At 62.6% G+C, this 15,515-nt stretch overlaps 1 protein-coding gene and 2 long non-coding RNA genes across 4 annotated transcripts; 1 reads left to right on the top strand and 2 right to left on the bottom strand.

The window, feature by feature from the left end:
- Positions 1 to 4,048: 4,048 nt before the first annotated feature.
- On the bottom strand, positions 4,049 to 7,903 carry LOC696037 (lymphocyte antigen 6 family member E). Of its 2 annotated transcripts, XM_015146113.3 has the most exons (4): positions 7,822 to 7,903; positions 5,434 to 5,536; positions 5,023 to 5,142; positions 4,049 to 4,890 (listed from the first exon to the last, which is right to left on the bottom strand). In XM_015146113.3, the coding sequence occupies exons 2-4, from the start codon at positions 5,483 to 5,485 to the stop codon at positions 4,667 to 4,669; spliced, it is 396 nt and encodes a 131-aa protein (XP_015001599.1). In that variant the 5' UTR covers positions 5,486 to 5,536; positions 7,822 to 7,903; the 3' UTR covers positions 4,049 to 4,666.
- Positions 7,904 to 7,964: 61 nt separating this feature from the next.
- On the bottom strand, positions 7,965 to 10,576 carry LOC144330893 (uncharacterized). The gene is made up of 2 exons (XR_013397513.1): positions 9,547 to 10,576; positions 7,965 to 9,443 (listed from the first exon to the last, which is right to left on the bottom strand). It is a non-coding gene; the product is annotated as an uncharacterized LOC144330893 (long non-coding RNA).
- LOC144330887 (uncharacterized) lies at positions 7,969 to 9,705 on the top strand. The gene is made up of 3 exons (XR_013397507.1): positions 7,969 to 8,256; positions 9,262 to 9,420; positions 9,523 to 9,705. It is a non-coding gene; the product is annotated as an uncharacterized LOC144330887 (long non-coding RNA).
- Positions 10,577 to 15,515: the final 4,939 nt, after the last annotated feature.

Genomic DNA, 15,515 nt, shown 5'->3' with positions numbered 1-15,515 from the left:
GAGTCACAATTTCTCCTTCTAAGGCAACCTCCCACCCCAGGGGACACCCTCTTGCTTCTCTCCTCACGGCAGCCCCTCCTCCTTCCGGGTCTGTTCTGCTCACACCCTGAGCTCTGGGAGGCCCCAGGCAGAGAAGGGGTGGGGGGATGGGGGGGTGGTCTTGCTTGAGGTAACGTCTGCCTTCTAGAGCAGCCAGGTCAGGACGGAAGGGTTTCTACCCCTCAGTTCCCGTACTACGAGATGATGGGGTGAGGCCATCGGCTGTGTGCATATTACACAAGCAATCTGGGTTCCTCCTCATAAACCAGACGTGGGGCAGAGGTTCCCAGGCTCGGGGGTGCAAGGCCTCCCCTAGCTCTTTCCAGGCTCGGAGCCTCTGTGCCACACCTGCCCTCAATGCACCCACACCCAAGACCATGAAGGTCACCGGCCCCTGCTGCTGCTGGCGCAGCTGTGGGTGAAGCCCTGTAAGTGGGGGCTGAGGGTGGAGGATGGGAAGGAGGCCTGAAGGTGGGAGTGAGACCCTCTCGATGCTGGGGGCTCCAGATGCCAGCAGGACCCTGCCCACAATTCTGAGTAGCCAAGGGCACCTGAGCCTACCTGTGTGCTGCCCAGGCCTGCTGCCTGTGCTGGTGAGAGGGACTGGAACCCACCCTTCAGCCTGGGACCCTGACCTGCACCCTCCCCGCCCCATCCCGAGTCAGGGCCTTGAGTGCTTCCAGTGCTACAGTGTCTTGGACCCCAGCCTGTGCCACCCGTCTCCGACCCCATGCAGGCTCAAAGCTGCCCCTCCTCTGTGGTCACTGGCACTACCAATGGTGAGTCCGGGTGGGACCGGTGTCTGTAAGCAGGTAAGGGGTGGGCAGGGCACTCTCAGGCAGCATCCCAGGGGCTCTGCCTTGAGCCCCCTGGCCTGGTAGAAGCTTGGATCTGGGGACAGAGCTCAGGGACCTCCATCTAACGGATCACAGACTTGGCATGGAGCCTGGGGCCGTCCCCCGTTCTCTTCTGCTTGTCTCCGTGTCACCACTGGCTTCAAGGTTCCCTGAAGAGGGCGGTCCTGGGGCAGGTCCGAGGGGGTCGAGTGGGGCCTCCTGTGCCAGCCGCCCTCCTCTCTCGCCCACAGGGCAGAAATTCAGCTACGCTAGCAAGAGCTGTGCCCCCACCCCGTGCCCAGATTATGAACCTCACCCATCCTGTGGTCCATGGAGGGTCTTACCCCATAGAAACTGAGGATGGACTGATTGACTTGAAGACTGAGAAGCTGGACATGACCTGCTGTGAAAAGAGCTTCTGTAACAAGGCAGCCACAGCGCGGCGCGGCCTTTGGGGCCTGGCTGTCAGGGAGCTCCTGCTCAGCCTGGGCCTCTTCCTTTGGGCCCTGCTGTGAGCCCAGCCCACCCTGGCACTGCCCCTGGTGGGTAAATAGGAGCGCAGAGCGGTTGCCCTGTGCAGCCTTCAGCTTCTGCCCTGATGCCCTCGCCTAGCCGCCCAGCAGCCCAGAGACCCCCCTCACCCAGCAGCCTAGATGCCCACTGGCCCAGATAGTAAATGCACGTGTTCAACCCAAGGACTTTGTTCCCTTATTAACCCTTGGGGTCTGGTCTGTGGCCTTCAAGGGGGTCCCAGCAAATTCCCCAAGGTGGGGTTCAGAGACTGGAGGGCCTTCCCCAGGTGGCCCAGCCCTGTGCTCATTTCCAGCCAGGATCAGGCTCAGCCCCAGCCCGAGGTCCAGAAGCAGCCCGGAGGGTCTTGCACTCAGGGCTGGGGCCACCCAGGAAGACTTGTTGGGGGCTGACAGAGGGGGCGGAGGGGTGGAGGCACTAAGGGCCCAGGCCAGCTGTGGCTGCGGATGTGTGAAACGGTCCTGGGCCCACAGGCTGGTGACTCCTGCAAGGCACCGCAGAGGGCGGGGGTGTCAAGGGGGCAGAGGCTGCAGCGCAGGGTTCTGCCTGGGCCTCACTGCAGGAAGTCCCCACAGGGGCTGAGCGGTGGGGGGTGGATGAGGCGCAGCGCTGGGGCGGGCTCCCCATCCTCCAGAGGCTCATCCATGGGCAGATGCCGGGAAGCGGGAAAGTGGGGCTGGATGGGCTGTGGAGAGGAGGGGGCCCAGTTCGGGTCGACGTGGAGACTGGGAAATCCCAGCTCCTAGCAGGGTGTGGTGGGCCCTGGGCGGGAGGCTCCGGTCCAGAGCCCTGAGGTGAGGTTCCCTTCCTCTCCCTCCCTCAAGCTTCAGGAAATTGAAACTCAGCGCGCTGGGCTCCTCCCTTCTCTGCTCCAGCCCCAGGACACAACCCGGGCTCCCTCCCTCTGCTCCCGGACTCCACTCCCTCCCTCGGCTCCTGGAAACCACCTGTCTTTGGGGGGCCTCCCGCCTCCGGAGGGCAGGGCGGCAGGAACCCGGCGGAACCACTCTCTCTGCTACCCGCAGGAGGTCAGGGCTGCCTCTGACCCCAGCCCTAAACCCAGAGCAGAGGGAGAGCTGGGCCCCGAGTTCCAGATCCCAGGAGGACAAGCAGCTTCCACTCTGAGACTGTCTCCCCTGGGGAAACGAGGGGATGACTGCGCCCTCGTCTCAGTGTGGTTGCGAGACTTAGAAACCAGTGAGCTCACCTGGGAAGTGGAGGAGATGCCAGAGATGGAAGTGAAAATTAGCTTTAGCAGAAACCAAACATTTGTTAGAAATTCTGTCATCGCCCAGCGCCCACCATGTTCCTGTGTCCCTGGAGTCAGATCCAGGTTCCTGGCCATGGCTTTTGGGTGCAGCTTCCTCTCACCAGCTCCACTATGATCAACTGGTCTGTCCCTCCAGCAAAGCCACCTGTGATTCCGAGTGAACAATGCAGTGAATGCACTGCACACTGGGACCCGAATGCCGGGATCTCTGTCCTGGCTACCGTGCCCAGGCTTCTGGACCATCTGGTTTCCACCCTCTGTTCTCTGCTTGCATTTCTCAATGCTAGAGCAACCCACTCAGCAAATCCAAACTCCCCACAGAATCTCAAGCTCAGTCTCTGCAGGGTCCGTCCACAGGGAGTGGTGATTGGCGGCAGGACCCTCCTCCCGGTGACCCCTTCCAGGTCCTCTTGCTCAGTTACAATGGGCCCTTCTTGGGTGGCAGTAATGATTCGTGTGTTTCAGACAGGAATCACTACCTCAGGGACACAGGAGGAGGACACAGGTCGTTGACCTGCCTTGACCTCAGGGACCTGGGAGGACCCGGCTATTCATATCAGCTGCCAGGGGTGGGAATCTTGGGCTTCCATGGTGACCACCGGCCCCTCCTGCTGGACGGTGCCCCTGGAATCTTGACACACACAGCACAGTTTCTGGGCAGCCAGGGAAATCCAGGGTGGGCGCCGAGTGGCCGAGACCCTGGTCCGTTTCCTCCCGTTGTTCCAGATAAACAAACACACACACCTCCATTGCGTGTCTGCTTGTTTTCTCTCTCCAGCCCAAAGAGCCCTCTGGGCTGTGCACAGCACCTGCCTGCAGATGGTGGCCTGGGCCGGGTTCCTCTGTCAGGAGGCCGCCACCTGCTTGCCAGGGGGAAGCGGGCAGCGCTGCAGTCCCAGGCATGGATGGGTCAGGGTTGCTGCCCCGAGCTTTTGCGTGGGAGCCCCCTGCTCCTCTCAAAGGCCACTCACTGAATTCCGGACTGTCTGTCCTGCCCCAGCCCAGCTTTGTGCCCTCTGCAGCAGCGGGTCCAGACAGACACCCTCCATTCCCAAGTCCTAGAGAGCCCTGGGTGCTGCCCCAGCCTGAGCGTGCTCCTTCTGGCACCTGCTTTCTTTCCTCCATGCCCCCCGACCTCCTCCTGCTGTGGGAGGCCGAACTCACTCGACCTGCTGAGCCTGGGGCAGGAGAAAGGGCAGAGTGCTGGCGAGGGGCTCCCTCGGAGGCCAGGCAAGCTGCTGGCTATGGCTCAGGGGACGACTCCTCCTCTCTGACCACCCGCCGGGCCGTACCACAGAAGACCCCAGAACGCTCCAAACCTGGGGCGCTCTGCCTTTTCCCCCATGGGGCAGCCATACTCAGAGCAGGAAGCTGGGGGACATCTGTATTTATTTGAGGCACCACAGCAGCAGGAGGGCTCCAATGTAGGGGTGGGCTGGGGCAGGACTGGCTGGATTTGGGGCGGGGCCTAGACCTGGAAGCGGCAGAAATCCCAGCTCCCAAAGGCTGCCCTTGACGGGCATGCGGCTGTGCCAGGGCAGGGGCTACAGGAGACTGAGGCTCTCCAGGCTGCCGGCACCCCTCCCTCCCCAAACACCGCCCCCAGAAGCCGCCACGTGCTCCCACATGCACTGCACACCCACGTACACAGCTAGGCACACATCCCTACTGACACAGCCTCCCTGGGGGCTGTCAGCGTGTCCATGGGACTTGGTCCTGACGAAGGACCCTAAGACTCCAGGGAACCCTCGTCTCTTCCGCAGTCCCCCAAGGAAGGTCACATCATCGACCCCAGAAGTAAGGGCAGCTGGCCCCACTTGGGGCAGCGGCAGGGGCTGGGGCAGGTGGAGGTGCAGGGGGTGGGCCTGACCTGGGACCAAGGGCACAGATCAGGCACGTGAGAAGTCAGGGGCTCCCATACCCTGTGGGATCCAGAAAGGGCTGGGCTTTCCTTCCTGAGCTGGGGGATCGGGGGACAGGGTCTGGGCGGTCAGGGGCCGAACCGCAGCAGGGCCGGCAGCAGGCTCAGCAGCAGCCCGGCGCCCAGCAGGGTAGCGCTTGCCCGCAGCCCGCCGTCGGCTGCACTGAAATTGCACAGGAAGCTCTGGCAGCAGCTGATGCCCATGGAAGCCACACCAACATTGATGCCTTCTGGGAGGGGGCAGGCCGGGGAACAGGTCTTGCTCAGGCTGTGGCCAAATGTCACGAGATTCCCTGCATGGGAAATGAGGCTGTCAGGGGAGAGGCAGACGGCTGCAGGCAGACAGCAATGGCCTCTGCTGAGCCCCGGCCTGGGCCAGGGAGACGGCCAGGGGAGGAGGGCGTGGTCTGAGGCCTGGCACTCACCAATGCCAGCACTAGTAGACACGGTCACGCAGTAGTTGTCCTGGTCGGAGCAGATGGTCGGCTTCAGGCAGTACAGATTGCTCTTCTGGTTCAGGCAGGAGAAGCACATCAGCGAGCTGGCTGTGGAAGGAGGACACACCTGTCTCAGGGAAGCCTCCAGTGTCCCTCCCAGGCCTGACCCCAGTGGACATTTACTGAGAAATTACCGTATAGCAGCCCTTGGGGTGGAGGCAGAACGAAGACAGTGACACTTTACCCTGGCCGTCGAGCAGCTCAAGTGGCACCCAAACACACAGTGGGACAGTGTGGCCAGGCCGGGGGAGCCCTCTGCTGGGAGCGGCCTGGAAGGACCCCTGGGAGTCGAGCAGGGCACAGCCGGACAAAGTTCTGGGGTCCCCGAGGGCACCTCACCTCGCTCCACACCCAGAAGCGCAGCCAGCAGCACCGGCAAGAAGATCTTCATTCTGGAGAGGATGGCCGTCGTGTCCGGAAGTCACAAACCAGAGCAGCCGTCCTGCTCCGGAGAGACACCGCTGGTTAGGGGGCCGGGGGGTGCCTCGCTCCTCCCCAGGACCAAGCACCCCCACTTTGCAGATGAGGACACAGACAGCAAAGAGGGGCAGGGACCTGCCAGCACACAAGAACTTCCCTGCTTCTCTCCCGACCTGCCCCTCACTCAGTGCAGGCATGCTCTAGGCTATACCCCTCCTGAAACCTGGCATGGGCGCTGTGCAGTCAAGAGGAGGAAACTCACCAGCCTTCTCAGAACCACAGAAAAGGAAGCAGAGTCAGTGGCCTCTGCCAGTAGTCCTGGGGTGGGGGAATGGTGACCAGTAATACTATGAGCTAGTCTGGGGCTGGGTACGGTGGCTCACGCCTGTAATCTCCACGCTATGTGAGGCCAAGGCAAGAGGATCACATGAGGCCAGGGGTTTGAGACCAGCCTGGGCAACAGAGTGAGACCTCCTGTTTCTATAAAAAATACAAAAATTAGCTGGGCGTGGTACGTGCCTGTGGTCAGCTACTTGGGAGGCTGAGGTGGGAGGATCTCTTGAGCCAGGGAGTTCAAGGCTGCAGTGAACCGTGATCATGCCACTGCACTGCAGCCTGGGCAACAGAGTGAGACCGTCTCAAAAAAAAGAGAGATCTATATACACATTTATATGTGTGTCTGTCTGTGCATATTAGCTAATCTATATCTAGAACTTTCCTTGGGACAGCTCAGTGTCTTGAGCCCAGGCATCTCTCCTGACATGGAGACCGGGGGCCGCGTGGGACATGGCCCAGGGGAAAGCACTCCCCATTCCTGATGTTACTCAGTTCTGAGGACAGCAGCCCACTAAGTATCTGCTACTCCCCATTCTGTGGCTGGGAAATGGGCTCCAAGAGACCAGGCTGCGTGCCACCGGTCCCACCAGCAGGAAGGGGCCAGATGGGTCCATGTACTGCTCCTTGGCCTCTGCACAGGACCCTCTGTTGAGCAGGGGCCCATGGCACTGTTGGAGAAAGAATCTGGAACACGCCCTGCTGGGGTCGTGATTCTCTATTTTGTAAGTGCATGGTGTTGGAGGGGGAGGCTGCTGCCTTCTGCCAGGGACAGCCGTGGGCAGAGGAGGGGGAGGGACATCCCGGGCCTGGGGAGCTAGTGCTGGGCACTGGGGGTGAGGATGCCTCAGAGAAAAGATCTGGAGAGGGGCCTGCAGAGGCCCTAAGGGGAGAGCAGCAGGCCAGGACCCTGAGACCTGGGCTGACATCCTGGGGTTGGGAGTGGGAGCCCCAGATGGCCAAAACCAGTGCCAAGTCCAGCTGGGGCCTGTCCCCGCCTCCAGGGAGGAACCCGAGGAGGAAGGATCTCCAATTCCTTATCCCCCCACCCCCGAAAAGTGAGGTTCTGGTGTGGGGATCCCTGACCTGTCTCTGAGGAAGTCCTGGCATACAGGGCCACAAACAGGTCCAGTTGGTGCCGCCATCTGCCCACTGGTTGGCACCCAACCCGCAGGGCCACCAGGCTGAGCTAAGGCACCGGTGGGAGCAGAAGGCAATTAGGAAGGCCGGGTGGGCTGTGGAGCCCAGAGGGAGCCGGCAGGCCGTAGGGGGCGCCCGTGGGGTCCAGGCTGCAGGCTCGTCCCCAGGCTCAGGGAAGCTGGCCCCTGGGAGCCAGGTATCTAGGGGCTGCCCAGCCAGCAAGAGGCGGGAGCCTCTCCTGTGGGAATGGGGAGCGGCCCGGCGGTCCACTCCGGGAGGCTGGGCTCCTTGGACCTCACCGCAAGCACCACCAGTGCCAGAACAAGAAGCGGGGGCTGGTTCCAGTGCTCCGGGGTGATACGCGGGGGAGCGGTCAATCCTCCCTTTCCGGCCAGGAGCTCTGCAAGGTCCCGTGCCCCCTCCCCTAGTCAGCAAAGCTGTCACTCCCGGCCCACGCTGGGGAGCCAGGAGCGTCTGGAGTTGGGTGATGGGCTCCAGTGGCTGCGCAGCCCTGGGCCGGCCGGGAGGCTCCTGGCGGCAGTCTCCGCCCGCTCCCGCCCCAGATCTTTGGAAACATTCGGGGAGGCCTGGGGGGGGATGGGAGGAGAGGCTCAGCTCTCGCGGGACCAACCCACCGGCAACCCCAACCCCTCTCCTGCGCCTCCCCGTGCGCCCCTCTTGCTCTCTCCCACCGTCTCCAGCCCCGGCCCCCGCAGGGCGCCTTCCGCCGCGCGTGGCTGGGCCGGGGCCGCGTGCACCGCAGCCGAGGCCGCCGGGTCTGAGCGCGTGCGCGCAGGTGGCGGGGGCGTCCCGGTCGCGGCCCCGCGGACTCACCGCCGGGCGGACGCAGGTACCAGTAGCCTCGCGGAGCTCCCCGAACCTCGCGCGCTCTGGACCGCTGCTGGACCGCAGACTCCCAGGCAGCCCGCGCGGCCCCGGGGCGGGGGCAGGGGCGGGGCGCGGGAGGGGCCTCCGGGGGGCGGAGTCGGCGAGCCAGCGGTGGGGGTCCCCTCGCCGCCCAGGCCTGCCCCAGCTTCTTGGGATAGATGGGGAGGCTGAGGACCAGAAGGGGGCTGAGACCACCCCCCAATTTCCCCAGCGAGGTGGCGCCTGAGCCACGGCCAGGCCCGGCCTCCTTCCACCCGGCCCTGCTGTGCGCGAGGCGGGTGCTGACCTGGCGAGGCCGGACAGGGACCAGGTCGGGGTGAAGGTCACTGACACCTGGACTTGTGGCCAGTCCTCGTTGTGATCGGAGTGGGAGGCCCACGGGTGAGCAGACGTGTTTTGGGTGTGAGCACGGAGGAGGGGTGCCTCGGAGAGTGTCGGGGAGCAGTGTTGGGGGTCTCGCCTGCGGAGTGGAGCGGGGGAGGGGAAGAAGCAGGCACCCTTGTAGCCTGGGCTTCCTGAGGTCATCTTGTCCCTGCTCCCCGCTCCAGACTGGGCTGTGTCTTGGCCATCCCCCAGGCGGAGGTGGGGAGACCGGCAAGGGTTGGGAGGTGGGAGGTTGTGGGTTCTGGCTTCTCTCAGGGCACTGGGGCTCTGCCATCGGTGCGTGCCTTTCCTCCCGCCAGGCCCTCTCCGAGGGTTTGTGGGCGCTGGGGCTCCGCCACTGGCCTGTTCTCCAGTTGACAGTGAGTTTCCTTTCTGGGTGACAGGGCGAGCGCCAGGGAGGGGCTTCTGAACCCCACACGGAAGTAGGGGGAGGGTGTGGGGAAACGCGAGGGTCGGCAGGTGGCCGCGTGGCCAGGAGGGGGCTGGGGCGGCGAGACACCTGTAACACCCATCTCAAATCTAGGGGTGCATTCAGTGTGACTGTGTAGGTGTTTTGCATGAGTGTGTGTGGTGCGTGTGTATGGAGGCTGAGGCTGGGGCTGTGTGTGTCACAAGATGTCCTGGCTGTGGTATGATGGCACCGTGGGTGGGGCTTCCACGGCTTTGGGGGCGATGCCCCAGCTGTCTCTGGGGGCTGGAGCCTCCAGTAGGCTGTGGCCCGGGGGGAGTCCAGGCCTCTGGGTCTTAACTGGGGCACAGGCAGGGTGTCTTCCCCTCTAGAATGTTGGCGGTGAGGGCAGGGGGTTCTCTCTGCGCAGCCAGCACCTGGGGCCATCCGTGCCACCGCAGGGGCTCAGTAAGAGTGGTGGGACGAGAGCGTGGGTGGGTTTGCCCCCTTCAAGACAGTACCGTCTGATTCAGAAAACAAGCCGCTTTAGGAAGAGGGCTGTTTGGAAAAGACTCTCAAACCTTTAATCCTGTCTCTCACTCAACACCACACAGGAGACATCAACACAGAAGACTCCCACGACTGCTGGGGCCAAATGTGGGTGGTGGAAGTCTCCCCGCCACCAAGCAAGCCGTCAGTTCTGCAGCGGACACCAGCTGGGTGTCCAACACCATTCCAACACTGTACCTGGAGACAGCGTCAGATCCCACAGCGTGAGCGCTCAGCCCCGAGACACCTACACACACACACACACCCCAGCTGGGTGTCCAACACCATTCCAACACTGTACCTGGAGACAGCGTCAGATCCCACAGCGTGAGCGCTCAGCCCCGAGACACCTACACACACACACACACACACACACACACACACACACACCAGCTGGGTGTCCAATACCATTCCAACACTGTACCTGGAGACAGCGTCAGATCCCACAGCGTGAGTGCTCAGCCCCGAGACACCTACACACACACACACACACACACACCCCAGCTGGGTGTCCTCCAACACCATTCCAACACAGTACCTGGAGATAGCGTCAGATCCCACAGCGTGAGCGCTCAGCCCCGAGACACCTACACACACACACACACACACACACACACACACACCAGCTGGCTGTCCTCCAACACCATTCCAACACTGTACCTGGAGATAGCGTCAGATCCCACAGTGTGAGCGCTCAGCCCTGAGACACCTACACACACACACACACACACACACACACACACCCCCCAGCTGGGTGTCCTCCAACACCATTCCAACACTGTACCTGGAGATAGCATCAGATCCCACAGCGTGAGCGCTCAGCCCCGAGACACCTACACACACACACACACACACACCCCCACCCCAGCTGCGAGGGCCAGCCTCTAGAACTTCTTGCCGACTGGCCCGACGTTGAGGTTCCCACTGTCAGAGGAACCCCTGCTCACCAGGCCTCTGGTTTAGTGAAACATGACCAGAGTGACTCCATCTTGAAGTAAGTAGGAGGCACTCACAAGGCACCTATAAGGTTAATGCTTATGGTCTAAAAATAGCCACGTCTCAAGCTGGCCACCAATTATAATGACAGAATATTTATGGCCATATGGGGCATTTCCCAGCAAGCCTGCAGACTGTCCAGATAACCCGAGAGTGCAGGCCACGTTACTCAGAGATAATGTCAGTGAGCAGCCTGAGGTTGGAGGATGAACGGTCACTGATGGCACCCACAGCCCCTATCTTTAGTGAGCGCATCTGCACATTCCAGGAGTGATTGCAGCTCCTTACAGTTTCTTGTAAGCAGAGGCACTAACAGAGGACCCGCCCTCCTTCTCCTGCTTTCTGAGCACGCCCCACTCTAGAACGGAGTCATTTCAAATAAACCTGCGTCTCTCACTGTGCTCTGTGGTTCACCAAAATTCTTTCCTGCACAACATCCAAGAACCCCTCTTGGGGTCTGGATTGGGACCCTCTTTCCCAGCAATATTGTAGCCCCTCCCCATTTTGCGTTTAATTGATTTGCAAGAGTGGCTCCGGGAAGTCAGGGAAATACATTTGCAGTTAATTATAAAGGGATACACATGAGAGGCACCGGCGCGGTCTCCGGGAAGGGGTGGGGAGCTTCCATGCCACCCACGTGGCCCCTCCAGGAACCCCTGTGTGCCCAGCATTCCTACCCCCAGGGCGTGGGACGAATCCTCTCTGAATGACCCCCTTGGGGCCCATGATCAGAAAGGAGGGGGAGGACTGGAGTCCTGCCTTGGGGCAGGTGAAACGGAGCAGGACCCATCACAGACATTCCATTTCCACCCGTAACTGTAACAAGGGCCACGGAGTCCCCAGTCAGGAACCTGGCCGAACGCCAACTCTACCCATGCATCTCCCTCCTTACAGAGCAGCCCTCCTGCTCACACGCCACTCCCTCCTCCTCACACGCCACTCCCTCCTCACACGCCACTCCCTCCTCCTCACACGCCACTCCCTCCTCCTCACACAGCACTCCATCCTCCTCACACGCCACTCCCTCCTCCTCACACGCCACTCCCTCCTCCTCACACAGCACTCCATCCTCCTCACACGCCACTCCCTCCTCCTCACACGCCACTCCCTCCTCACACGCCACTCCCTCCTCACACGCCACTCCCTCCTCCTCACACAGCACTCCCTCCTCCTCACACGCCACTCCCTCCTCACACAGGACTCCCTCCTCCTCACACGCCACTCCTTCCTCACACGCCACTCCCTCCTCCTCACACGCCACTCCCTCCTCCTCACACGCCACTCCCTCCTCCTCACACGCCACTCCCTCCTCACACAGGACTCCCTCCTCCTCACACGCCACTCCCTCCACCTCACACGCCACTCCCTCCTCCTCACACAGCACTCCCTCCTCCTCACACGCCACTCCCTCCTCAAATGGCACTCCCTCCTCCTCACACGCCACTCCCTCCTCCTCACACAGCACTCCCTCCTCCTCACACGGCACTCCCTCCTCCTCACACGCCACTCCCTCCTCACACGCCACTCCCTCCTCACACGCCACTCCCTCCTCCTCACACAGCACTCCCTCCTCCTCACACAGCACTCCCTCCTCCTCACACAGCACTCCCTCCTCCTCACACGCCACTCCCTCCTCACACAGGACTCCCTCCTCCTCACACGCCACTCCTTCCTCACACGCCACTCCCTCCTCCTCACACGCCACTCCCTCCTCCTCACACGCCACTCCCTCCTCCTCACACGCCACTCCCTCCTCACACAGGACTCCCTCCTCCTCACACGCCACTCCCTCCTCCTCACACGCCACTCCCTCCTCCTCACACAGCACTCCCTCCTCCTCACACGCCACTCCCTCCTCAAATGGCACTCCCTCCTCCTCACACGCCACTCCCTCCTCCTCACACAGCACTCCCTCCTCCTCACACGGCACTCCCTCCTCCTCACACGCCACTCCCTCCTCCTCACACGCCATTCCCTCCTCCTCACACGCCACTCCCTCCTCCTCACACAGCACTCCCTCCTCCTCACACGCCACTCCCTCCTCCTCACACGCCACTCCCTCCTCCTCACACAGCACTCCCTCCTCCTCACACGCCACCCCCTCCTCAAATGGCACTCCCTCCTCCTCACACGCCACTCCCTCCTCCTCACACGGCACTCCCTCCTCCTCACACGGCACTCCCTCCTCCTCACACGCCACTCCCTCCTCCTCACACGGCACTCCCTCCTCCTCACACGGCACTCCCTCCTCCTCACACGCCACTCCCTCCTCACACGCCACTCCCTCCTCCTCACACGCCACTCCCTCCTCCTCACACGGCACTCCCTCCTCCTCACACGGCACTCCCTCCTCACACGCCACTCCCTCCTCCTCACACGCCACTCCCTCCTCCTCACACGCCACTCCCTCCTCCTCACACGCCACTCCCTCCTCCTCACACGGCACTCCCTCCTCACACGCCACTCCCTCCTCCTCACACAGCACTCCCTCCTCCTCACACAGCACTCCCTCCTCCTCACACGGCACTCCCTCCTCACACGCCACTCCCTCCTCCTCACACGCCACTCCCTCCTCCTCACACAGCACTTCCTCCTCCTCACACGCCACTCCCTCCTCACACAGGACTCCCTCCTCCTCACACGCCACTCCCTCCTCCTCACACGGCACTCCCTCCTCCTCACACAGGACTCCCTCCTCCTCACACAGCACTCCCTCCTCCTCACACGGCACTCCCTCCTCACACGCCACTCCCTCCTCCTCACACAGCACTCCCTCCTCACACGCCACTCCCTCCTCCTCACACGGCACTCCCTCCTCCTCACACGCCACTCCCTCCTCCTCACACGGCACTCCCTCCTCCTCACACGCCACTCCCTCCTCCTCACACAGCACTCCCTCCTCACACGCCACTCCCTCCTCCTCACACGCCACTCCCTCCTCACACGCCACTCCCTCCTCCTCACACGGCACTCCCTCCTCCTCACACAGGACTCCCTCCTCCTCACACGGCACTCCCTCCTCCTCACACGCCACTCCCTCCTCCTCACACGCCACTCCCTCCTCCTCACACGGCACTCCCTCCTCCTCACACGGCACTCCCTCCTGCTCACACGGCACTCCCTCCTCCTCACACGGCACTCCCTCCTGCTCACACGGCACTCCATCCTCCTCACACGCCACTCCCTCCTCCTCACACGGCACTCCATACTCCTCACACGCCACTCCCTCCTCCTCACACGCCACTCCCTCCTCCTCACACGCCACTCCCTCCTCCTCACACGCCACTCCCTCCTCCTCACACGGCACTCCATCTTCCTCACACGCCACTCCCTCCTCCTCACATGCCACTCCCTCCTCCTCACACGGCACTCCCTCCTCCTCACACGGCACTCCCTCCTCCTCACACGCCACTCCCTCCTCACACGCCACTCCCTCCTCCTCACACAGCACTCCCTCCTCCTCACACGCCACTCCCTCCTCACACGCAACTCCCTCCTCCTCACACGCAACTCCCTCCTCCTCACACGCCACTCCCTCCTCACACAGGACTCCCTCCTCCTCACACGCCACTCCCTCCTCCTCACACGCCACTCCCTCCTCCTCACACAGCACTCCATCCTCCTCACACGCCACTCCCTCCTCCTCACACAGGACTCCCTCCTCCTCACACAGCACTCCCTCCTCCTCACAGGCCACTCCCTCCTCCTCACACGGCACTCCCTCCTCCTCACACGCCACTCCCTCCTCCTCACACGCCACTCCCTCCTCCTCACACAGGACTCCCTCCTCCTCACACAGCACTCCCTCCTCCTCACAGGCCACTCCCTCCTCCTCACACGGCACTCCCTCCTCACATGCCACTCCCTCCTCCTCACAGGCCACTCCCTCCTCCTCACACGGCACTCCCTCCTCCTCACACGCCACTCCCTCCTCCTCACACGCCACTCCCTCCTCCTCACACAGGACTCCCTCCTCCTCACACAGCACTCCCTCCTCCTCACAGGCCACTCCCTCCTCCTCACACAGGACTCCCTCCTCCTCACACGCCACTCCCACCTCACACGCCACTCCCTCCTCCTCACACGCCACTCCCTCCTCCTCACACAGGACTCCCTCCTCCTCACACAGCACTCCCTCCTCCTCACAGGCCACTCCCCCCTCCTCACACGCCACTCCCTCCTCCTCACACGCCACTCCCTCCTCACACAGGACTCCCTCCTCCTCACACAGGACTCCCTCCTCCTCACACAGCACTCCCTCCTCCTCACAGGCCACTCCCTCCTCCTCACACGGCATTCCCTCCTCCTCACACGGCTCCTCACACAGGACTCCCTCCTCCTCACACGCCACTCCCTCCTCCTCACACGCCACTCCCTCCTCCTCACACGGCACTCCCTCCTCCTCACACGCCACTCCCTGCTCCTCCTCACACGCCACTCCCTCCTCCTCACACGCCACTCCCTGCTCCTCCTCACACGGCACTCCCTCCTCCTCACACGCCACTCCCTGCTCCTCCTCACATGCCAGAGCGGAGAGATCATAAGACTGGGACGGGCCCGCTCTCATGTGGAGGGCCTTTGTTTTTACAATTTTCAAAATTTTGAATTAGGCAACCTCTGAACCAGAATAGGGTCGGGGAGGCTGCCATGACTGAGGCCTTTGGCCCTAGCTGTGGAAGAGTTTTGTCCTGGTGGCTTCTCAGATGACAGGAGGAGGCCGGTGGGGCCTGTGGGGAAAAGTCCTGTGGGTCCGAAGGGCCGAGTGAGCGTTGGCCCCCAGGGTGAGCGCGCAGCCTTGACGTGGCCCTTTCCTCCCACATGCTTAAGAGAACTTTCCTCTTGCAGGATTGAGTTAGGTGCATGTAGAGTTTGGGGCACGTTTGCTGCAGGCTGCCTCCCAGCTCTGTTTCGAGTCTGGATTCAGCCATGACTGCTGTCAGGAGGGACCTGGCTGACGGCCTGGCCCAGCAGGCGGCGTCTGGAGCCAGAAAGCCAGATGCTGCTGCCCCGGGAAGAGCGAGCCGGGGCCTCCTGGAGCCCGGCACTTACTGGGGCCGGCAGATGAGGCCACAGATGAGCTCTGCCCTGGCTTCTGGGTTCAAGAGGGAAGGAGCCACACCTGCCCTGTGTGCTCCTAGGACAGGTCAGCCACCTGAGACCTGCCCGTGGCCATGGGCCTCATCCTGCCCTGACCTTTCTCTGGTCACTATTCAGGGGTCCTGTCGGGGAGCGCCCCTGATTCTCGGCCTCCCGCATCCAGCCCCTGCTGCTGCTGCCTGTGTCTCTTGGAAGACAAGGACTGTGGAGCTGACCAGGAGGCCTG

The sequence above is a fragment of the Macaca mulatta genome, chromosome 8, assembly GCF_049350105.2.
Source record: "Macaca mulatta isolate MMU2019108-1 chromosome 8, T2T-MMU8v2.0, whole genome shotgun sequence".
NCBI classification, from domain to species: Eukaryota; Metazoa; Chordata; class Mammalia; order Primates; family Cercopithecidae; genus Macaca; species Macaca mulatta.
This window is presented reverse-complemented; position numbering and strand designations above follow the sequence as displayed.

Excerpts from the sequence above, each read along its gene's own strand:
- LOC696037 (XM_015146113.3), bottom strand. The coding sequence starts at position 5,485 with ATGAAGATCTTCTTGCCGGTGCTGCTGGCTGCGCTTCTGGGTGTGGAG. Across the intron at positions 5,143-5,433 it reads GCTTCTGGGTGTGGAGCGAG|CCAGCTCGCTGATGTGCTTC; the intron begins GTGAGGTGCCCT and ends CTCCTTCCACAG. Across the intron at positions 4,891-5,022 it reads GTCTACTAGTGCTGGCATTG|GGAATCTCGTGACATTTGGC; the intron begins GTGAGTGCCAGG and ends TTTCCCATGCAG.